General features: G+C 36.1%; 1 protein-coding gene across 1 annotated transcript in view; it reads left to right on the top strand.

Annotated features, from left to right (window-relative positions):
- The first annotated feature begins 1,572 nt into the window (after positions 1 to 1,572).
- Positions 1,573 to 23,427, top strand: part of DNAJC2 (DnaJ heat shock protein family (Hsp40) member C2) — a 30,050-nt gene continuing 8,195 nt past the window's right edge. Inside the window, exons 1-10 of the mRNA XM_016145927.2 lie at positions 1,573 to 1,851; positions 3,663 to 3,853; positions 8,257 to 8,332; positions 15,054 to 15,152; positions 16,064 to 16,205; positions 17,549 to 17,629; positions 18,505 to 18,570; positions 19,094 to 19,185; positions 19,260 to 19,381; positions 19,826 to 19,975. Coding sequence (XP_016001413.1) covers positions 1,788 to 1,851; positions 3,663 to 3,853; positions 8,257 to 8,332; positions 15,054 to 15,152; positions 16,064 to 16,205; positions 17,549 to 17,629; positions 18,505 to 18,570; positions 19,094 to 19,185; positions 19,260 to 19,381; positions 19,826 to 19,975 — 1,083 coding nt within the window. The 5' untranslated portion in view covers positions 1,573 to 1,787. The remainder of the gene's footprint in view (positions 1,852 to 3,662; positions 3,854 to 8,256; positions 8,333 to 15,053; positions 15,153 to 16,063; positions 16,206 to 17,548; positions 17,630 to 18,504; positions 18,571 to 19,093; positions 19,186 to 19,259; positions 19,382 to 19,825; positions 19,976 to 23,427) is intronic.

The following is a 23,427-nucleotide window of genomic DNA, read 5'->3' on the forward strand; positions in this document are numbered from 1 at the left end:
AGTAGTGTAACCACTATGGAAAACAGTATGGCAGTTCCTCAAAAAATTAAAAATAGGTGCCATCTGATCTGTCTATTCCAGTTCTGAGTATACATTCCAAAGAACTGAAAGCAAGATCTCTGGGAGATACTTGCATCTCCATGTTCATAGCAGCATTCACAATAGCCCAAAAGTGGAAGCAAGCTAATCTACAGATAAATGGAAGAATAAAATGTATATAATATTGAATGTTATAGAGACTTAAAAAAGAAAGATTCTGACAATACAATCGTGAGGACATTATGCTAAATGAATAAACTAGGCACAAATACTGTATGTTTCTGTTTATATAAGGAACCCGGGGTAGTCGAATCATGGAGACAGTAGAATAGTTGGGGGGGAGGGAGGGATGGAAATGGGGAATTGTTTAATGGCTACTGAGTTTCAGTTTTACAAGATGAATTCTGGAGACTTATACAACACAGTGAATATACTTAACATTACAGTTTAAAATGGTTAAGATGTGAATTTTATGTTATGTGCATGTTACCACAATTTTTTTTAAAAAGCCCTCCATAACCTTACCTTAAAGGCTATAGTGAGACTGGATGGGGGAGGTATGAGAAAAAATTATTACTATTAAGAAAGTGGAGTCAGATTACTTTCAGACTTAGAGCCTGATTTAACATCAATATAATTAATAAAGGTCAGGAAGAGGAATAAGAAGAGATGATTAGTTTTTGAAATGTCAGTTTTGAAGTGACAATTTTGTCATGCGGTAGAATTACAGGCCAATTCAATGTATTTAACAGTGAAGGTGTAATTCCTAGAGAATAATTTCCTAATTTCTGGTGCTCTTTCCCAAAGAGTGGCACATCAAGTCTTCTATTTTGCCCAGCCTATTCCAGATAGGGGTGTAGGGGCTGGGTAAGTTGGAGAAACCAGGGAATAAGGAGGCAAATCTTTACCCACTAGTTTCCTTTTGCTAGTTCTTGCTTTTGACTTCAGTACAAAAATAAATCATATAGTGGGAGTACAATTGTTTTTATTATACACTAAATGATTAAGTTCCAGGGTCCTGTAATTGGTAATATCTTTACAGAAAACTTTATACTATTAGAGCAGGATAAAAAGTTGCCAGCTTGGGTTAGATTCTAACCCTAGAGAAGGGTTTCTTCTCCAAACGTTATTTGAATTAAAAGAGATAATGTGGGTAAATTACTTGGTATCGGCACAACAAATGAAAGCTGCTATTGTTTCCGTAAACAGAAATATATTACAAGAATAGAGTTATCCATGTATGTATAGACTATAATCCTTCTCAATGAAAACACATCTTTTCATTTTTGATTCTGCAGATAGAGCTACTGGAAATATCAGCAGTTAGGTTCAGACTAATATATTGAATGACAGTAACTTGAAGAAAAAAGAATATAATAATAAGAACTGCTTTAGAAAATTACGTTCTACGTATTGCACCTGGACGAGGAAATTAGTTAATCCTTTTTACCAAGGAACTGATGAGTGTAGGAACCTTCCTTTCATGAGTCCTGGTCTCCAGCCGGATCTGAGTCAGTGGCAGAACCAGCCTGCCGCACACGTTGGCGCGGGTGGAGGTGGAATTGGCCCCGGCTCCACGAAAGAACCATCCCGGAAGTAGTTACTGGTTGTCTCCATGCGCCGGTTCCTGGGCGTCGTAGATCCTAGGCGCGAGGCACGGACCGGGAGGTAGAGGTGGAGGGGACGCTTAAGCGCCCTCGGTCCGGGACGCGAACCGCTGCGCCCGCGGGGCTGGCTCCGGCGCCACCATGCTGCTCCTGCCGGGCGCTGCGGCCGGCCAGGGCACCGCCATCACCCACGCTCTGACCTCTGGTACGTGTCCACTCGACCCCGGCGCCGTCCTGCCTCAGTCGCCCCTGCCTCAGCCGTCCACCTCCGCGACCCCGAAATCTCTGTACCCTTGTTCCTGGCGACTACTTTCTGGACATGTGGGCCTGTGACGGGTGCCTTTTTGCTCCTTGCTATACAGTAATCCCTCCCCAGACTGGATGGAACGAGAGGGGGACGTCTTCTTTCTGCCCCTGCAGTTTCGTCCTCTTCCTGCGGCCTCTGACTCATGGGTTGGGAGGAGCAATTCGGAACCGAACCCTACAGTACCCTAAAAAGGCTCTTTAAGCATCTCCTTGCCTCTGGCAAGAGGCTGCCCCCTGCGAGCTTCCCACGTGTTTGAGGTCGTACAAAGCCTTTATGCCAGTGCTGTAACACCTTTCTTCCCTGTCTCCGTTTGCCCGGGTTTGTCTTTTAAATGTCATGATTCAGACACTGCTCCTCATTCTCAGTATGAAAAGACCATTACCCGTGCTGCTGGTATTATACGTATAGAAAGACTTTTAAAGGCAGCCATTAAGTGAAACTTGACCTGCTGCTGTAAGTTCATAGATTATAGCCCAGGACAGTCGTAGGTATTGTAAACTTAAAAGAGGCTACAGTTTCATTGAACTGCATTAATTACCATAGCCGGTTATATAAGACGCTGTTGAATGTTATTTTGAACGTATTATGGCATATGTTGCGTTTGTGCTCATGGAAGTCCCTGTGTGTAATCCTAAAACTAGAGGTAAAGGCTTGAAAGGTAATGTTTTTAAAAGTCACACACTACACGGGTAGTACTTCTTGAACATACTGCTTGAATTCTATGCTGTGTGTGGTACAGGAAATCTTAATTCCCCAAACCAATGAAAACAAAAAGTCAGTTATTTGTTGAAAATCATGGCCATTGGATACAAGGGAAAACTTATATCTGAGTTATTTACTGAACAAAGTAAAGCTTTTTGCTTTCATATGAAATATGAACTTAATATTAAAACGTTCACTGTTTTTCCTGACCTAACTTACATATTTTGAAATATTGAATATATAAGTGTACAGTGATTTACCCCCACTTCCCAGGAATGATGATAAAGCCTTACTTTTATACAACAATTTGTGATTTTTCAAAGTGCTTTCATGGTTTGTCATTCAACCTCCCAAGGAACCAGATAGATTTTGTTCCCATTTTGAGTTGAAAACATCTCTGACTCATTTCACATAGCCAGCCACTAATTATCAGACCTAGAATAAAATCCAGCACTTTTGATTTCAGATCCAGAGCTTATTCCACTATAGCACAGTGTTAGTAAGTCCCCATTAGCAGCTGGAAAATTGTCTTTCAGAACAAATAACTCCTACTGAATTCTTAAAATTTTAAAAAGCTATTGGAATTCAAGTTTCTTATAATTAAGATATTTTGATTTGTTGTTAGAGGATAATTTGTTTTCAATCATCTTTATGATTTTCATTATGTATTGCTTTATTAAGTTACTGGTCTAAAAGCAAAGTAATGTGCAACACTTCTTGTTTCTCACCTTCCTCACATCTCCAGAAAAGTATTGATTTACTGTTGACATTGGTGAATATTTTGTTTTATCAGATAATCGGAAGAGGTTGATTGAATACTCTATAAATACTAGGAAATAATTATTTATTGCTAGCCCTCATGTAACTGGATCACTGCAGTTATTTTCTTAGTTGGCAGTTTTAAAGTTATATTCTGATACTATCACTGTTTTGATCTTATTTATTGCCTTGAAACAGATTTATTCTATGCAATACATTGAAGCCTCTCTTAATACTTTCAATCACAGCCTCAACACTCTGTCAAGTCGAACCTGTGGGAAGATGGTTTGAAGCTTTTGTTAAGAGGAGAAACAGAAATGCTTCTGCCTCTTTTCAGGAACTAGAGGATAAGAAAGAATTATCAGAAGAATCGGAAGATGAAGAATTGCAGTTAGAGGAATTTCCCATGCTAAAAACACTTGATCCCAAGGACTGGAAGGTATTTAACATTGAATCTTTTGTTCATTCAGATGGTTTTTAAGGTAATTTTCTCACGAGTTTTTCATTATTAAACCATGTTTTAAGACGCTTTAACAAGATAACTTTAAATGAGCACCAGTTTATTGTTAAGTCCTGAGTGGGATAGCACTAGCCATAGGGTACTGCCTCTGCTGGAGAAATATAGGAAGGTTTCACAGAGAAGATAATGTTTGAGCTGGTCTTAAAAGGATGAGGGACAGTTTGTGAAGCAGAGAAGGACAAAAAGGTGTTCTCGGCAAAAAAATAGATATGCAAAGACAGAAAAGATTAAAATAATATGCACTGCCTTTTTGGGGATCAGTGAAGACTAGGGTACTTGAGAGACAGTGGTGAGAAATTCTACCTGAAACAGACTCTAGACCAAACTCTAGTATCCTTTTTATGCCATGCTAAGGAAGGAATTCACATTTTATTTTGGGGGCAGTAAGAAGTCATTAAGAGTTTCTAGGTTAATTTTAGAAAAGTAATTTTCTTGGCAGTACAGAAAATTGCTTGAAAAGGGAGGGCAGGCCTGGAGGGGAAATGAATAGTTTGTTGTTATAGGCCTGCTGCAAAAATCCAAGCCTGCAAATAAATGCTTGATGCTTAAACTAAATTTGTGGCTGGGTTCTGAGGAAGGGGACAAATTTAGGGGGAGAGGGGTGGGCTTGACAAACCTTGGTGACTTTGGCTGTGTGGCACAGGAGAAGGGAAGGTATTCGGAACACATCTGAGTATTTTGACTTGAGCGATTTGCTAGAGTGTGATGTTAGTTCCCAGCACTGGGATGCATGAAAACGAAGTTTGTGAGGAATGTGGTGTTTGTGTTTAACTTTGGCTATGTCATAATTGAGGTTCTAGTAACATACTGGTGAAATTGTCTAGTAGGTGGTTAGAAATTGGTCTGTGACTCTGAAAAGAGGTTAGAGCCAAAAACAATTGCAAATTGTTGGCATATAGGTGGTAGTTGAGGCTGTGGGGAATTGAATGACATCAGCCAAGGAGAAAAATATAGATAAATAGGTATTACATTATTTAAGGAGGCACAAGTATAATACTTAAATATAATACTTTGGAATTAGAGTGCCTGAATTCAAATCTGATTCTGCCCATTTAGTGTGCTGGGAAAGTTACTTGACATCTCTGTACCTCATTCCCTTGTTGGTACAATGAGATTGCTAACAGCTCAAAGGATTATAGTGAAGATTAATTAAATGACGCATATAAAACACTTAACTTAGTTCTTGGGCACATGATAAATTAAAAACACACAGTAGATAATAAGAATTCCTATCTCATAGATTGTTGTGAGTATTAAATAAGGTAAGGCATGTGAGAAAGCACTTGGCAGAGTAAATATGCACCCAGAAAGTGTGAGCTGATTCTCCTGCCATCATTATCAGTTTTAAAAGAAAAGAATTGAATATTGAGCATGGATATTTTAGGAGTGGTCAGAAGAGGAGAAAGCAAAAGATATTAGGAAAAGTGAAGTAGAAAGAAAAGAGGAAAAAAAATTATTATTGTTAGTTCAACAAAGGTTTATTAAACATCAGGCACTGTACTTCCAGAAACTGAGGGAGGAGGGAAGTCTCAAAAGGAAAAAACACCAGTTTCACTGCTTTGGAGAAATGTCAATCACATAACATAAATAATGATGAAAAGCCACTGAGTGTAGCAAATGAAGTTTAGGTGACCACACTGAAAACAGTTCTAGTAAAATGGGATGGCAAGAGATTACTTTGGGTTGAGGAGTTATTAGGAAGTGATGAAGTAGAGGCCTAAGTGTAAAATACTCTCAAAGCTGAATTATAAAGAAAATGAGAGAAAATTGTAACTTGAGGGAAAGGCAGGGTCAGGAAGATATAGAATTGGGAAACGTTGAGAACTACAAAAGAGAAAAGGAAAAATGAATGGAGAAGTTCTTTGGTATAGAAAGGAGTCGATAATATCAGAACAACGTAGCAGGGTTTGTACATTCGTTCATTTGTTTCATTCAAATGGGAATGAAGCACCTGCTATATGTCAGACGCTTTGGGTGCTAAAGATGCTGTGCTGAACAAGGTAGTATCAATGTTCCACACAGCTTATATTCCAGTGACGAAACATAATAAACAATCAAGAACATGGCCACTGAATGCTGGTCAAAGAACAGGTTGATATGATAGAGTGTCCAGATGACTGCTTTAGATGGAGTAGGTGGAGAAGGCTTGTGAAGCTGACATTTAAGATAAAACCTGAATGATTTGCAAAGATAAGGGAGAATGGTATTCCAGGCAGAGAGCTTGTGCAGAGACGGAAAGAAAGTTTGGAATGTGCCAGGAACTGAAAGAAGGCAAGTGGCTGGTACAGAGTGAATGAGGGCAAGGCGAGGAGGTCAGGAGTGGTAGTTGTTATTGGAAAGCCATTGGGAGTTTGAAGCACTAGCAATTTTGTAAGTACTCTAGAGGGAACAGCAACAACAACAAAGGAGCAGAAATGGGGAGAGGTTATCTGCTTTTAATAGGGTGATGACATTTCAGCTGAAACTGGAGGATGAGAAGATGCTAACCACATGAAGCATGAAGAGAGAATGTGTCAAACAGAGACTATAGCATTTGAGGCCCTGAGGGGAAAGACCTCAGCATCTTCAGTGAACTAAAACACCAGTCTGGTATTTGGAAGTGGGTGACCATTATAGAGAGTGACACAGGCCAAGAGGTTTCGAGAGATGCAGGTCTCTGTGCCTCTGGAGCTCAGAGGTCTGTGAGTGAATTGGGGAGTTGTGAGCATTTACAGGATACTTACCATCTTCCAGCCTTGGCATTTGATCAGATCACCTAGGATCAAAGTATAGAGAGAGACCAAAAGAAACCTCAGGGGCTTTGCATGTCATTGAGAAACTAGTAACCGTGGCTGGAAAAGCTCCTGGATGGTGGGAGGAAAAAAGAGAAAGTGGATTCACAGAAACAAAAGGAAGATAATGTTTCAAAAAGAGTCAGCTGTGCTGCCTTTGGGAGTTGAAGTCAAGTGAGGGCAGATGGGTGGTCTTGGATTTAGCACCTAGAATTTGATACTGAAGAGAGCAACTTCATAGCATCTGGGGTGGAAATGGACGGAGCAGAACCAGACTGGAGTAGTTTGAAAATGAATGCTAGAGGGGACAGACAGCGTCTTCAAAAAGTTCAACTTTGACGAGCAGTAGAGAAATAGGATGGTAGGTAGAGAAGGGGTCACGAAGGATTGTTTGCTTTTAAGATGAAAAATAACAGCATCTTTTTATACTGATGAAAATAATCCAGCTGAAATTTAGGAGATAACTAAAATTTGCTAGTATTTAAGGAGACTTAGAGAAGATGATATTCAGAACCAAGAGGAATGGTGGAGTAATTTGTCTTGGTAGGACAGGCTTTCTAAATTGTGAATAGAGGGAAAGGGAAAAGATGCATGGTTGCAGATAGAGTGGTAGAAAGATGCTGGAATTTGAATAAGATAATTGAAATTTTTTAGTTAAGCAGGAAGCAAGGCCATTGATGACTGGGCGGAGCAGGGTCTGTGAGGTTTGAGGAAAGATTAGAGGTCAGAAAATATGTAATGGTAATCTTAGTGAGTGGAATGGTGAACCAACTGTAGCAATGTATGATTGCCCAGTATAATAGAGGAGCCAATCCCTATAAAGTTTGCAATCCTGACTTTAAAGGGAAACCAGCCAGCCCTATTTGACTTTTCTTCTCCCATGTTTTCTGCTTTCAACTCCCCTACTTCCCCATTCATTCTTCAGTACTACGACACCCTACGATTTCTGGAAGGAGCCTTTACTACCTTTGTTACCTCAGCTTCTAAATTTGCACTGATGTTAACCAAAACAAAAATGAAAGCCAGTACTTCTTTCCAGAGAAGCCTCATCCCTCAGTTTCTCAAAATATCCATTTAACCTACCTTCTTTGTTCCAAAAGGCTCCTAATTCTGTCCTGTCACTGCCCTGATCCAACTTTCTAGGGCTTCTGTAATATTCCCTTCAATTCTGAAATTTTCCTGGCTATATCTTAATTTAAGGATGGCCATAGGATTTTAATAGGTTTTAAGAGAAAAAAGCGTTCTACAGTCAAGTACATTTGGAATATGCTAGGTTGTACAGGTTTCTGTTTACTCACTTGTTCTCTTAATTGTAGTACTTCTCAGAGCCTTTATTAGGCTTACGTTTTGCATATAAATCATCAAGAAGGCTATACCAGAGTCTGCATTTCCCAGCCTTAAATGACCACAGAACCCATTTTATACACAATCTCTCACTGGACTCATGTCATGGGACCATCACTTTGGGAAACACTGTTTTAGGGTGCAAAACAGAAGGGATAGGTTATATTGCTTTGTTTCAAACTTGACTCCCTTTTGTGTCTTTATCAGAACCAAGATCATTATGCAGTACTTGGACTTGGCCATGTAAGATACAAAGCTACACAGAAACAGATCAAAGCAGCTCGTAAGTATTAGTTATTTTGAAATAATCAAATATATAGTATTGGAAATGTTATCCTTTTGAAAACATATGAAGGATAATAATCTATATCCATAACTCTAGGTTTAACAGCAGGCACACTGTCCTTTACCTTCAGAACCAGAAAAAAGCAATTAGTCTTACGTATGGACTTCCTCGTTAGGAATAAGAAATTAGAGCAGTAGGTGTGTGTGTATGTAGTGGAAGCTGCCTCGTTACTTGGGTTTTTTGATGTTGTTTGGTGATCTTAGGTCAGACTTTTGTTAATGTCACCCTTTCTCTTTCCAGCTATTCAATGCTTCATTATTGTTTTCATGGACAAGGTTAAAGATTTGAGAAAGAAATTGTTGGGAAGCCAGTTTTTATATGCCTTACAAAACACCATCCCCTTAGTGCTCCCAAATGTTCTTTCCTTTGCATTCCTGTGGACGTAATTCTCTATATACTTGTCAGTTCACCTGATTAGTAAAGTTTCAGGAAAGGGCTGAAGGCGATTTGTTTTCTGTGTTTTATATTAGGAGAATGTTCTACTCCCCACTTTAAGGAATAGATATTGAGGACAGAGGAGGTAAGATTGTGTCATATGGAAAAGGAAGGAGTAGGGTGTCCATGCCAGTTAAGAAGAGAAAGTATTGTACTTGGAGGAAGATGGCTAAAAGAGACTTAGTTCATGTTGAAAATATTAGTTGAGACTACGTATAGTTGATAAACTCAAAGTTTTCTTTATTTATGGAAATCAGCAAATATTTTAAACAAGGTGAATGAATTCATCAGATTATTTTACACCTGTTACTGGATTTCTTTAAAAACTGGCATGATTTTAGACTAAGCATATCTTAATGCATATGAATAGTCATTGTAAAACACATAAATGCCAGGAAAATTTATTTGCCATGGAAAAGTATTTGCAAAGTCTTACAATATGAAAGAATAGCATACAAATTCCAAATATGTCTTGATATATGTGAATTTGCAAAAGAACTAGAAGTAATTAGAACTATGAAAATAGTTGGTGTTTTAAGGTGAAAGAATTCTTTCTCTAAAGATAAAAAAATACAATAAATTAGAAAAGTAATATCCATCTGCTTCTATTAAGTTTATTCTTTTAATTGGCATAATATGTTTTTTTATTCGATACCAAAAGTTTCACAACCCTAGCTCACAGATTAACATTAAATGGAATTATAATTCACTCTCTGCCACCTTGTTGAATATTCTTGTTCCGAAGGAAACTATTCTCCTGCCTCTGTCATCATAAAATAGACAGTTGCTTCTTACTGCTTTCTGAAATCTTGCCCAGAAGTAAAAATGCCAAGTTATTGTTTTCAGATTTGTAATTATTAGCACAAACAAACCTAATAAAAATGTAAGTCTGAGAGCCTTCAAGTTCTTGCATTGTATTACAAATGAGTCATATTTTTGTTTAATGTATTTTGAATTGCTTTAATGAAAATTAGGAATTCAATTAAGGGTGACTAAAGTTAGTGGTCTTTTTTCATTCTCTGCATTTCTGAAAAGAATAAATTACTAGAAAAGTTGAATGAAAGGTTAAGAGGAGGTACTTGAATACTAAAGGTGGTATTTCAATTACTTACATAATTTTGTTTATACAGTAAAATTGTGACACTGGCATATGATGCATGTAGGTTTGATATTCTTTGAATGGAAATAAAGTCTTTGGTAATTTGAATTTTTTTAATTTAACAAAATAGCTTAAAATTGTTCTGAGTTTTTAAACTGAAAACTTTAATGTTAAGCTTTTTTAAAATTAAAAATTATATTTAGAGACTTTTATTATAATAGCAATATGAATGTACAATAAAGCTCCTTTGCTAATGGAACATTCCAGAAACTGTCTTTGGTTGGGCTAGAAGAGGAGAAGTATTCAGAATTTCAGTAAAGATACAACAGTTGCTTCCAAACTACCTTTATTTCTTTTTCAAGCCTGCAACGTTCTTTGGCTTCCTATACCTTATTTTTTAATATCAGATAATGTCTTTTACTCCTTCCGGATTTCAGGACCCTCTAATGTACATGGACAACTAAAGAAGATTAGGCAGAAAAATTAATGAAGAAAAAATAGTGCAGCATGAGAGGAGACTATCCAACTAAGAACTGAGACATCATTTCTCTCAGACTTTATCATAAGGTTTAAAAGAAAACTTAAATATCTATTACATGCTGTCAGTAAGATGTGAAGCACTGCATTGGGGGTGGCGTAGGCATTGCAGAAAGGGACTAGGGAGAAATAAGAATTGCCTGGAAAATAAAAATGTGAAAGTAGAATTTAGAATTACGAAGGCTGACATACAATTAGAAAACACAATAAAGCAGAGGACAACCTTGAGGAATGTTCCCAAGATTCAGAGGGAAAGAATAGAGAGATGTGGGATTTCCCTAAGAAGAAGGCAGAATAAATGTAAAGAAGAAAGCTTACTTCATTTATAAAAGGATATGTCTTGAGATTGAAAATGTTTGTAGGCGTATAACTTAGGTTTTACTGCTCAGCACACATGAAATTCAAGGGATAATTGCTTAAATTAGGCCTGAGCTGCACAGAATACTTTTTGCCAGCAGGGGTGGAAGAGCACCACAGAGAGAAGCTCATAGCTTTCCCCCATGCCCTGACAGTGAAGGTAGCCTGTGCTCAATTTCTGCAATGTCCCGCCGTGGTGGGGTCATCACACCTCTGAACTGTCCAGTACGACTTTGTTGTTCCTAGCTACATGGTCTCTAAGACGGGTAGTCTGATAACCTTTATTAAATTCCTTTTCTGCCTAAACCAGCTAGGAGGTGAAAATGCCTCTTGTTAGTGAAGGAAATGATAATATACTTGACTGTAAGAAAAATCTTAGAACTCAAAAAAACAAAAATGTATTTGTCACAGTTTCTGAATCCTTGCAGTATATGAAGAAGTTACTAAGTTTAATATGCCTATGAGAACATCTGTACAAAATTCTTGTTAGCCTTATTCACAATATCCCAAAACTGAAAACCACCCAAATGTTCACCCACAGAATAATGAATAAACAAACTGCTATATAGTCATATACTGGAATATTACTCAGCAGTTTGAAAAAGTACACATTACTGATACAAAACATATTAGCAAAAAAAGTCAGGTGCAAAGACAGGATGTATGATTTCATTTGCATGAAGAACCTGCAAAAGTAATCTATGGTGATGGAAGTCAGAGAGTGGTTGTCACAGATGGTAGGGGATGAGAGTTGACTGGAAAAGGGTACAAGGGGAACTCCACAGGTGATGGAAATGGTCTGTATTTTCTTTTGGATGGTAGTTACATGGGTGTATACAGTTGTCAAAACTCATTGAACAATACATTCAGCCCTCTGTATCTCCAGGTTCCACATTTGCAGATTCAACCAACCCCGAGATCAAAAATAATCAGGAAAATATGTTGTTTTCAATGTATACGATACAGTTAGGCCTACAAAGGTTGCATCTGTGCTGAACATGTACAGATTTCTTGTCATTATTCTCTAAACAGTATAGTGTAACAGCTATTTTCATAGCATTTACATTGTATGAGGTATTATAAGTAATTAAGAGATTATTTAAGTATAGGGGAGGATGTCTATAAGTTATATGCAAATCTACTATTTTATGTAAGAAACTTGAACATCTTCAGATTTTGGTATTGAGTATGGGGGTCCTGGACCAATTCCCTGTAGATGTCAAGGGGTGACTGTACTTAAAACCTAAGTATTTTATTCTACGTACATTTCATCTCAATTCAGTAAAATGGATGTGATTAAACCAAGAAACAATCACTTGGGAACTTGAATATATATGCTTTGGGGCCCAGACAGGTATGAAAATTGTGTTAATAGATTCTTCTTGTGAAAGGAAGATCATTGCCTGTCAAAACTTAAGGGGCGGTAATTAGAGTTGTACCATAAGTAAGTTCATTGCTTTAAACTGTTATGCTACTTTTTTAAAAAGAGGGGCAAATAAAAGAGGCATTTAATTCAAATGTTTAAAAGAATAGCACTAAGGAATATGGACAAAAAAAAAAATAGAGATGAAACAGTATCCCAAAATGGATTTATAAGAAGAAAAAACAGTGAAATACAGAAGGAAACCTATCATAGATGATATTTTTATTTGAGAACACTGTTTTTGATAAAATAACTTTTTTTAAATTGAGGAAGAAATTTTTAAAGTTACAAAAAAATTGCCTCCTAAAAAACATTTAGGCTCAGGTGATTCCTCAGGTGAATTATTTCAAATGTTTAAGGGATTGAAAATTCTCATGCTGAACATAAACTGTTTTGGAACAGTTCATTTTGTGAAGTCAATATAATTCTAGTATAAACACCTAGCATAGAAAGAGAAAACTGTGGAGTCAGTAAAAAGATCACAGTTGTCAGGGATTGGGGGAGGAGGGTAGAAAGGAGGAAGAACATAAAAGATTTTTAGGGCAGTGAAAATAATCCGTGTGTTATAATGATGCATACATGTCATCATACATTTGTCCAAGCCCATAGAATGTATTGTTCCAAGAGTGAACCATAATGTAAACTATGGACTTTGAGTGATTATGATTTGTCAGTATAGGTTCATCACTGTAACAAATGGACTGCTTTGGTGGATGATGGTGATAATGGGGCAGAGGGTGGTGCTGTGCATGTGTGTGCGGCAGGCAGAAGGTATGTTGGAAATCTCTACCATCCTCTCAGTTTTACTGAAAACCTAAATTTGCTCTAAAAAAAATTAAGTCTTAATAATTTTTTAAAACCTGGCAAAGAAAGCTTTAAAAAACTACAAGCAAGTCTCATCTATGTTTGTCATACAAAAACAAAAGAAAATCCCAGTTAGAATAATAGCAAATTGAATTTCACAGTACATTACTAAAAAACTAATAATGCCCGTGAGCAAGTAGGATTTCTCTCAGGAATCCAATTTAGGAAATCAATTAATATAGCTAACTGTTCATAGCTTATATAACATGTGATTTCCAAAGTAGATATTTATTCCTTTTTGATAAATAGAACTTTGAAAAGAAATGTAGTTAATTCCTGACTTTGAGAACTGTTTCAGACCCACAGACAACTTTTAACCATGTGGCATTGGTGATAATTACCATTAAAACCTATGGGGGAAGCTAACCTGCCCATTATTTTTATGCTACGTGGTAAGTGTGGGTCAGTGATATCAAATAAGAGAACTATTGGAAAGAAGGAAAAAAATATATTCTTTTTTGGTAACATAAGATCTACCTAGGAAACCAAGAGTTGTGTCAAGTGACTAAATGCAGGAAAAATGCAAAATCATATGCAGTTTTTGGAAGTTACCATCAAATATATTGGAAAGCTATAGTCATTTTTAAGCTAATCCTGGGACGAGAATAGGTAATCAGAAACACCCTGGTAAAATTTACTCTGAGCCATCATAAATCAGTGAAGAAGGGAAGGATTACTGGATGAGATCAGGGCTTTGAAAATGGCAGGGTTAAATATTTGCTTAACTATTAAAATTCCAAAAAGATTTAAAGAATTTAAAAATTTTTTCAATTCTAACCATAGAAAATATTAATGAAATTAGAAATATATATCAACTTTTGAAAAATGAAGGGCCTTCTAAGTTTATAAGTACTAGGAAAAATTATAAAAGAAATAATCAGTAAATATAAATAAAGATGACTGAGTGTTTTTAAAAAACATAAGTGCAGCTAGGAAAAACATCAAACACAAGGGACCAAAAAGCACTGTCCAAGCACAGGCTGAGGAGTCAGGCTGCCTGGGTGGGAGCCCCACTTGACCAGGACTTGGGACAGGTTGCAGTGGTCATGTTTACTTAACCTCTTTTTGTCTCATTTTCCTCATCTATAAAATGGAGAAAATAATAGAACTTTCCTCATAGGGTGATCAAGAAGATTAACTGATAAATCATTGCCTAGTACACATTAAATGTTCAGTAGATATTAACAACTAGCTGTATTGTAAAGTGACTCACACAAACTCAAAAGAAAAACTGACAACCTCTCCCTCCTCCATAAAGGATGAAAGAAACAAGAAAGAATCGTTGAGCACCAGTGATAATTGTAGTTTTAAATAATTAGATCCAGTGCTGGTGAAAAGGATGTTCACATAGGAGTAGAAGTGGTATAGCTTTTAGAAAGAAACTTGTTCCTACATTTTCACTCACTTATTTTACCTCTGTAAATATATTGTTAAGAAGAAAAAATCCTAAATATGGAAAAATAATTATCTACAAAATAATTAAAATTGGTACTTATAATAGTGAAGACTTTGACAATAAATACCCAGTGGTGGAGAAATAGTTAAATAAGTTATTATAAATCTATTTGAAATGCTGTACTAAGCATTTAAAAAATTTTGAAGTTTGTAACAACATGGAAAATATAGGTGCTTTAATGTTGAAAAAAGCAGAATATGAATCAGTATATATGATGTTATACCTAAAATTTTTAAAGTATATGCTTAAGAAAAAAGTGTGTGGAAATATTAACAATAATTGTCTTTTGGTGCTGACACTTTAGCCAATTCTTAAAATAATTCTTTGTTTCTCTGTAATTTCTACATTTAATAAGCTTATTTTTTACCATAAGAGAAAATATTTTTAAAGTAGCATTATGATTTTAGAAATAGTTTTGTTTGACTCATTTTTATTTTTAGTTTTGATGCCTAAAGAACAAATTATCTAAGTTTGGCTTATTTCGTAGATAAAGCAATGGTTTTGAAACATCACCCAGACAAACGGAAAGCAGCTGGTGAACCAATAAAAGAAGGAGATAATGACTACTTCACTTGCATAACTAAAGGTAATAAAATATTTTACAGTCAGAAATATCTAATACTGATGATTGTTTATTAATTGCTGAGGTTAGGTTTCCATTGTATACCTTAGTCATTTATACCATGACATCTTAAAACATTTTTAGTTATATCTGGTTATTTCTTGTAATCTTCCCCAGAGCCTCGCTACACAAGCAGCAGCATCAGCAACACCTGGCAGCTTGACAGAAATGCAAAAGCTCAGGCCCCAACACAGACCTACTAAATGACAATATATTTTAACGATACCCCGGGTGATTATTATGAGAAGCTAATCCTAGAGTTAGTTCACGTAAATGTTAAATCTAATGGTGAGAATACTAAGATATTTCTCTATTTCGGATACATTGTGGGACTAAATTGTTCCTACATGTTTCGCTAATTTAAAATCAAGAGGTCATTTATATCCTATTGCAGGACCCACAACTTTACTACTGTTCACATAGCCATGTCCTCACTAAGCAAATGAACATAGGTACCACCATTTCTAAGTGTTGCCTTAAATGTGTTTTTACATTTTGAGGCTAATTTTTAAAAAGTTGTATGTACACTTTTTAAGCTTATTCTTATTGGCCTACTCTTACACAGTGCTCCAGACTCCTAAGATCCTAGGATCTTTTACAACCTTGGGATCTAACAGTGAATTTTCTAACAACTTTTTCCTCAGAGTCATGCTGTCTTAAGAGATGAATATTTACTGTTTTTGTCATTTGCTTTCTAGAAGAGCTACTTAAAGAAGTCCAGTTATATCCTCTAGTGCTAAATCTGTCATTACCTATAGTTAACCCTCCTCAGCACAAAAATTTTTAAATATGAAAAATAACTTTTTAAAGTTTTTTTTCTTGTAGGAAAGAAATGTTGAGTCATGCTAATGTGACCTTATCATTTTTTTTCACAGCTTACGAAATGTTATCTGATCCAGTGAAAAGACGAGCATTTAACAGTGTAGATCCCACTTTTGATAACTCGGTTCCTTCTAAAAGTGAAGCAAAGGACAATTTCTTTGAAGTGTTTTCTCCTGTGTTTGAAAGGAATTCCAGGTGAGTTGAGGCATCTGCTTGTAATTGTTACGCTCTGTTGGCTTGCTTTTTGTCGTCCTCAGGTTGCTGCTTTTTTTTCCTCTGATAATAGTTTGTTCTTCTCTACAATACTGAGCCACTCTGGAGAACTTACTCTCTTCATTTATTTTTCTCTAAACAGAAGTTCTACCTTTCTATTATGAAATTCCTTTATAACTTATAGGATGTTTTTCTTTTAAAGTTCTTTTAGGGGAAAGAACTGACTTTATGTAGCATGATACTGATACTTAAATGACAATAATTTCCCATTATTTTGCTTCCCCCTTTATTATTAATGGAACACTAATCTATTTGGACCCTTATTATTTCAGAAAAGCTTTTGTTCTGTTTTTTGAGCATCTGCTTATCATAAAGATTTCTGACAAAGGAAGATTTATATTTAAGATTAAAGCATATGTGATTTATTTCATTTAAATCAGTTTATAAATAGGCTATACCAATATTCTACATTTTTTGGTTTCATCTGCATTGAAAGGTTTTTATAGAGCACATCTTGGCTGCACAATGGAATCACCTGGACAATGCGATAATTCCTTATGCCGGGGTTCCACCTGAAGAGATTGAGTTAATTGTGATTTCAATTTAATTGGTTTAGAATGCCTGTAGGATTTTTATTGCTCCCAGGTGATTCTTAGGTGCAGCCAAGTTTGGGAACCACTGTGATTAGAGGTTTGGTGCAGTCTTAATATACCTTACACCCTTTCCTCAACATTTATTTTGTAACAATGCTGAAGGTGGTAAAAATAATGTATTATATTTTGCTGTGGAATGGTTTCATTGAGTGGAAAACATGGGTCAGTAAACAGCCTTAGGATCCTTTTAGAAGGTGGTGGGTGAAATGCTGAACCTAAAATTCTGACTCTTAGGCGGAAGGTAGTGGTGATAAGGAGGCGGAAATCTCTTCCCCAATGTATTAACATTTTTTAAAAGGCGAGACAGCTTGCTTCTGTACTTCCTGATTAAGGGCAAGCATAAGTGAGCTTGTAAAAGAGAGCTTAGTGCCTGTTTTTCCTAGCCAGATTGGCAGCTGCTATAACCCTGTAGTTTATAGAACTGGAGATAATCTGATGGTTAGAACACTTTTATTTTTTTCTCTCCCACCCTGTCCACCCCTAGTCCTCTATTTATTGTACCTATATTGTTCAATATAACACTGCTGATCTTCCAGCTCTATCTCTTTTATTTATTGAAAATCTAGGAGAGGGACATTGTAGGGTATTAGTAAAAACTTGATTTTAATTAATTTGTTGAACTCCTCTATACCAAATTTTTTAATTGAATTTTTCTTTGTTTTAATATATCAGATGGTCAAATAAAAAAAATGTCCCTAAACTTGGTGATATGAATTCATCATTTGAAGATGTAGATGCATTTTATTCTTTCTGGTAAGTGAATACACTGATTTTATAATACTGTCATTTTTTTAAAAGATAAATATTCAGTAAGTACTTGATTGTCTTAATAAATTAATTGAGGGATGGGAGACTTGCAGAACCTTCACTGAACAGAAGCACTTTTCAGGAATTAATAATTAGGTTTTCCCATAATTTTATATTACCTCCTATGTGATAGTTAGGCTTTATGATTATTTTCTCAATCTGTTTTCTGTTAATTAGATTTCTAGATACCAAGCACAGTAGCGGTAAAAGAAAATTGAGGAGTCATTTGTATTGAATAAAAATAAATACATCCTCATTTAGCTATCTTCCTATTAAAAGTACTTGAGTACATGAGGAGAAAGTGTATTTGTCTTTATAACTAATTCCTTACTATTCAGTGGCCACTATATTATATGTACTATATTTTCTCATCAAGTATCTGGTAAATTTAAATATAAAATCACTGTACAACAAAAAGGATAAAATTTAGCCCTCAGTTGTAGTTGCTTTAACCCTCAGAATATACAAACCCGAGATAAAATAACCACTACTAGGGCTCCCGTAAGATGTGACAGACTAGTGAAGGTGAAGGCAGGGAAAACTTTAACAAGTCCTGGCAAGAGAGAAACCTAATAGGGTAGCAGGGAGATGCGATTTTGACTAGGGGAAATGATAAATATATTTTAGATTTTCACACTAAATACAATATCATAAAAAAAAGACTTGAGCATAGTGCTAGTTCAATACCAAAAGGGAGTTGAGGGACCTATTAAAACAAACTCATCTTCTTGCCATTAATGTGTGTTAAAATTATATACCTCAAGTTAATTTTAAAGAGTTTATTCATTTTTGAGTTGATTTTATTTTATTTCTGTCTATAGGTATAATTTTGATTCTTGGAGAGAATTTTCTTATTTAGATGAAGAAGAAAAAGAAAAAGCAGAATGGTATGTATATAAATCATTAATAAAGTAAGATATTTATTTGGCTCTTTGGTATTTGTGATGATGTAAAAAATACTACATGTATTTTCTTTCATATATTTTCTCTGTGTATCCTTTTTAAATGAGTTTTTGATATTTTGACAACCACTCCCTCAATCCACCCCCACCCTTGCCTCATAAATTAAGCTAGATGAGGCCAGATCAGTAGTCAGTTACGATATGCTTAAGAAAATTCCAAGGAATAGAATTGTAAAAAAAACTCAGTTCAACAAATTCTTTTTCTTTTGGTTGCTTAACCTACATTTTATTTTAGTTTTCCCTGTGTGGGTAAGGAAGTTTCTTTGACATAAGTGTTTCAAAAATATTAATTGAAATTAATACTTGGTAGAATCATACTTTAATGTTAATAGTGACATAGATTATAACCTTCTCAAGCATTATTTACATATAAATTTATTAAGTATTACACTTTTCAGTCATATTATCTGTGAGCAATATTGTGTCTCCAATATTTTCTATTTTATAGTCGTGATGAGAGGAGATGGATTGAAAAGCAGAACAGAGCAACAAGGGCACAAAGAAAAAAGGAAGAAATGAACAGAATAAGAACATTAGTTGGTAAATATAATTGATTTTTTTAAGTTCTTTAATTAAACATTAGAAATTCAAAAGATTAACTGTTTTTCTGGTAGACAATGCATATAGCTGTGATCCAAGAATAAAAAAATTTAAGGAAGAAGAAAAGGCCAAGAAAGAAGCAGAAAAGAAAGCAAAAGCAGAAGCAAAACGGAAGGAGCAAGAAGCTAAAGAAAAAGTAAGATAACATTTGATGAAGTTGGACTTTAAATGTTCATAAAATCTTTACACTTCAGATCTGCTTATAAAAACTAATCTGAAGGCAGAGAATTATGTGCTACTATGAATGAATCATGACAAGTCGGTACAATTGATAGAGGGATCTTCCTTACCAGCCTATTTTCGTTGCACCAAAAAATGATGTCTTACATTTCTTTAATACCACGTTTATTTCTAATATGTCTCTTTTACATTCCTAATGTTTGTAGAACTTTATCAACTGTTTTTCAACCTTTAGTATTCAATAAGTTGATGTGTCACTTTTTTCTAATTTAATTTATTAAAAGATTGAATTTTTAAAATAAGATTGTAGATTGAGACTAATAATAAAGTAAAATAAGATTGTAGAGTTTTAGGAATTCTAATTTTCTTATTGAAATGATTTTATTCCCCATTATCAAAGCAAAGACAAGCTGAATTAGAAGCTGCTCGATTAGCTAAAGAGAAAGAAGAAGAGGAAGTTAGACAACAAGCATTACTGGCAAAGAAGGAAAAAGATATCCAGAAAAAAGCCATTAAAAAGGAAAGGCAAAAACTTCGAAACTCATGCAAGGTACATTAGACTTTGATTGAACAAACTAGATAACTAGTAAATCAAGTTGCTGATTAAACTTAAATATATTTGTTTTCATGTACCATGCAAATACGATTAAACTGTTATACACATTTTATCTCAAAATGTAAATTTTTTTTAAGTTCACTTTTTAAAGATTTCACACATGCATGTTTCAGAACACAACTTGATTTTTTTAATTACATTTTTTATTACAGTTTGCATGTGATAAATATTATATTAGTTTCAGGTATACAGCATGGTAGACAGTTATATGTCTTACAAAGTGATCATCCCAATAAATCTAGTACCCATCTGACACCATACCTAATTATTACATTATCATTGACTATATTCCTTATGCTATACTTCGATTATACCATGACTGTTTTGTAACTACCAAAGTGTAGTTCTTAATCTCTTCCTCTTTTTGACCCACCTAACCTCCCACCTGGCAACCATCAAAATGTTCTGTCTATAAGTTTCTTTCTGTTTTGTTTATTTCCATTTTTAGATTCTACATGTAAGTGAAATCATGTGGCATTTGTCTTTTTCTGACTTATTCCACTCAGCACAATACAGCTAGGTCCATCCATATTGTTGCAGATGGCAAGATTTCATTCCTTTTTCTATGGCTAACTAATATTTTATTGCATGTATGTACCACCTCTTTATGTATTTATCCATTGATGGACACCCAGGTTGCCTCCATCACTTGGCTATTGTAAATAATGCTGTAATAATATATGAATGCACATGTCCCTTTGAAGTAGTGTTTTGGGTTTCTTCAGATAAATACCCAGAAGTATTATTACTAGGTCCTTCTTTGTCTCTTGTTACAGCCTTTGTTTTAAAGTCTACTTTGTCTGGTATTAGTCTTGCTACCCAGCTTTTTTGTTGCTGTTTCCATTTTCATGAACTATCTTTTCCATCCCTTTACTTTCAGTCTGCCTGTGTCTTTTGATCTGAAGTGAGTATGTAAAGGTTTTGTTTTCTTATCCATTCAGCCACCCTATGTCTTTTGATTGGAGCATTAAATCCATTTAAAGTTATTGTTGATAGATTTGTAGTTATTGACATTTTATTATTCTTATTTGTTTTTATTCCCCCCCGCCCCCTTAAAGAAATCCCTTTAAGATTTCTTGTTTGGAAAGCTCTTTATCTGTCCTTCAATTCTAAACAATAGTTTTGCTAGATAGAGTAATCCTGGTTGTAGGTTCTTGCTTTTCATCGCTTTAAATATTTCATGCCAGTCCCTTCTAGCTTGTAGGTGACCAATTGCTTTTCTCTTGCTACTTTTAAGATTCTCTCTTTCTATTTAACCTGTGACATTTTAATTATGTGCGTTGGTATGGCCTGTTTGAGTTCATCTGTTGGGACTCTGCCTTTCCTGGGCTTTTATGTCTGTTTCCTTCACCAGATTAGGTAAGTTTTTTGTCATTATTTCTTCAAATAGGTTTTCATTTACGTGGTATCTCTGTTCTCCTTCTGGTACCCCTATGATGCGAATATTGGTACACTGATGTCCCATTATTCTCATTATTTTGGATTTTTTTTTGTTGGTGTTCTGATTGGGTGTTTTTTGCTATCTTTCCTTCTAAATCTCTGATTTGATCTGCTTTATCTAATCTGTTGAGTCCTTCTAATATATTCTTTATTTTAGTTATTTTTCATTTCTGACATTTAAAAAATATTTTCTACCTTCATTTTTGTTTTCTCTTTGTTAAAGTTCTCTGAGTTCATCTACTTTTCCCCTAAATTAATTGAGCATCCTTATAACCAGTGTTTCGAATTCTGCATCTGGTAGATTGCTTGTCTCCGTTTTATTTAGTTCTTTTTCTTGAACTTTGTTCTGTTCTTTCATTTGGACATGTTTCTCTGTCTCCCCATTTTGGCTGCCTCTCTGTTAGTTACAATATATTCGATAAGGCTACTGGTTTTAGTAAGTGGCCTTATGTAGTAGGTGTTCTATGGGGCCCGGTGGCATAGCCTTCCCTGGTCATCTCAGCCAGTTATGTCCCTTGTATGGGTTGTTTTTGCCCTCCTGTTGTAGTTGCCCTTCGTTGCTGTTCGCACATCAGTGGGAGGGATTACTCATCATGCTGATTGGTTGTAAGGACCGGCGGGTAAGGGGCTGACCCTATTGAACAGGATTCGCTTTAGCAGGGCTCTGATGTCTGCCCAGTTGTCCCTTTGGGTTTGTCATCTTTGGTGATAGCCAGCCACAGGGCTTACCAGCCCTCATGCCTCCTGATAGAGGCCCTGCTGCAGGCCAAGTTCAGCCATAGCCTGTGCCCTGCCCGGGGCCACCTGTCAAGAGTCACCAAGCAATCCACAGATGGCTGCCACCCATTCTGGGCTTTGCTGTGCCTTGAGAGGCCAGGCTGTGAACTGAGGCCAGCTGCCACCAGTGTTGGGCTTGGGGCTGCTCAGCAAGAGGTATGGGACACACCAAGGCCAGATGCTACTTCTTTGGGTTTTATGAAACTTTGAGAGATTTTAAGAAAGTCCACAGCATAAGCCAAGACAGGTCATTTGTATGGAAAAGCCACTGGAAGTGGTTTGGGTGGGCCTGCAAGTTGGGAAGGGTAGGGTCTCAGGGTATCACTTGGGTAGCAATCACGTTTAGCCACGTTGATGGAGACTCATATGGCTGCATGCTGGGAGGGAGGAGGACTCAACAAGGGAATATTGGCTTCTGCCAGCATTTCTATCTGGAAAAAAGTTGCCCCTCCAGACCTCACCCAGAAGCTTGACAATTCAGTTTCTCTCCGTATGTCTGTGGTGCCTTTCTGGCTGCTGTCTCAGTACTGGAGCTCAGAGTGAGTCTATAACCAAATATGCCCACATGCAGGCCCTTAAGAGAAATATCTGCAACTCCAGCCACCCTGCAACTCACTCAGCTGTAATCTCTGCTTGTTTTCACAGCCAGAATTTGTGAGGACTTCTCTTCCCACCCCTGAAACCCTGGGCTGGGGACCCTGGTGTGGGGCTGGAACCCCTCACTCCTCCAGGGAGACCTTTGCAGCTGAGATATTTCTCCTAATCCTCAGCCGCCACACACTAATGTAGAACCAGCTCGTTCTTCATCTCTACCTCTCCTACCAGTCTGGAGGTGGCCTCTTTTTTGTGTCCCCAGTTGTAGGACTTCTGTTCAGCTAGACTTCAGGCAACTCCCAATGATGGCTATTCTGTAGTTAGTTGTAATTTTGATGTGGTCATGATAGGAGGCAAGCACAGAGTTTTCCCACCCCACCATCTCAACCAGATCTATACAACTCGGATGTTTTTAAACATAACCATCATGCCATTATCAAACCTAGAAAAACTTAATCTTCTAATACTTGGTCCATATTCATATGTCCTTGATTATCTCAGCAATATCTTTTTATAGTTGATTTTTTTCAAATTAGGATGTAAATAAGATCATTTCAGAGGCTTCAGTTATGTGT

This window comes from Rousettus aegyptiacus, unplaced genomic scaffold (assembly GCF_014176215.1).
Source record: "Rousettus aegyptiacus isolate mRouAeg1 unplaced genomic scaffold, mRouAeg1.p scaffold_m13_p_13, whole genome shotgun sequence".
Lineage (NCBI taxonomy): Eukaryota > Metazoa > Chordata > Mammalia > Chiroptera > Pteropodidae > Rousettus > Rousettus aegyptiacus.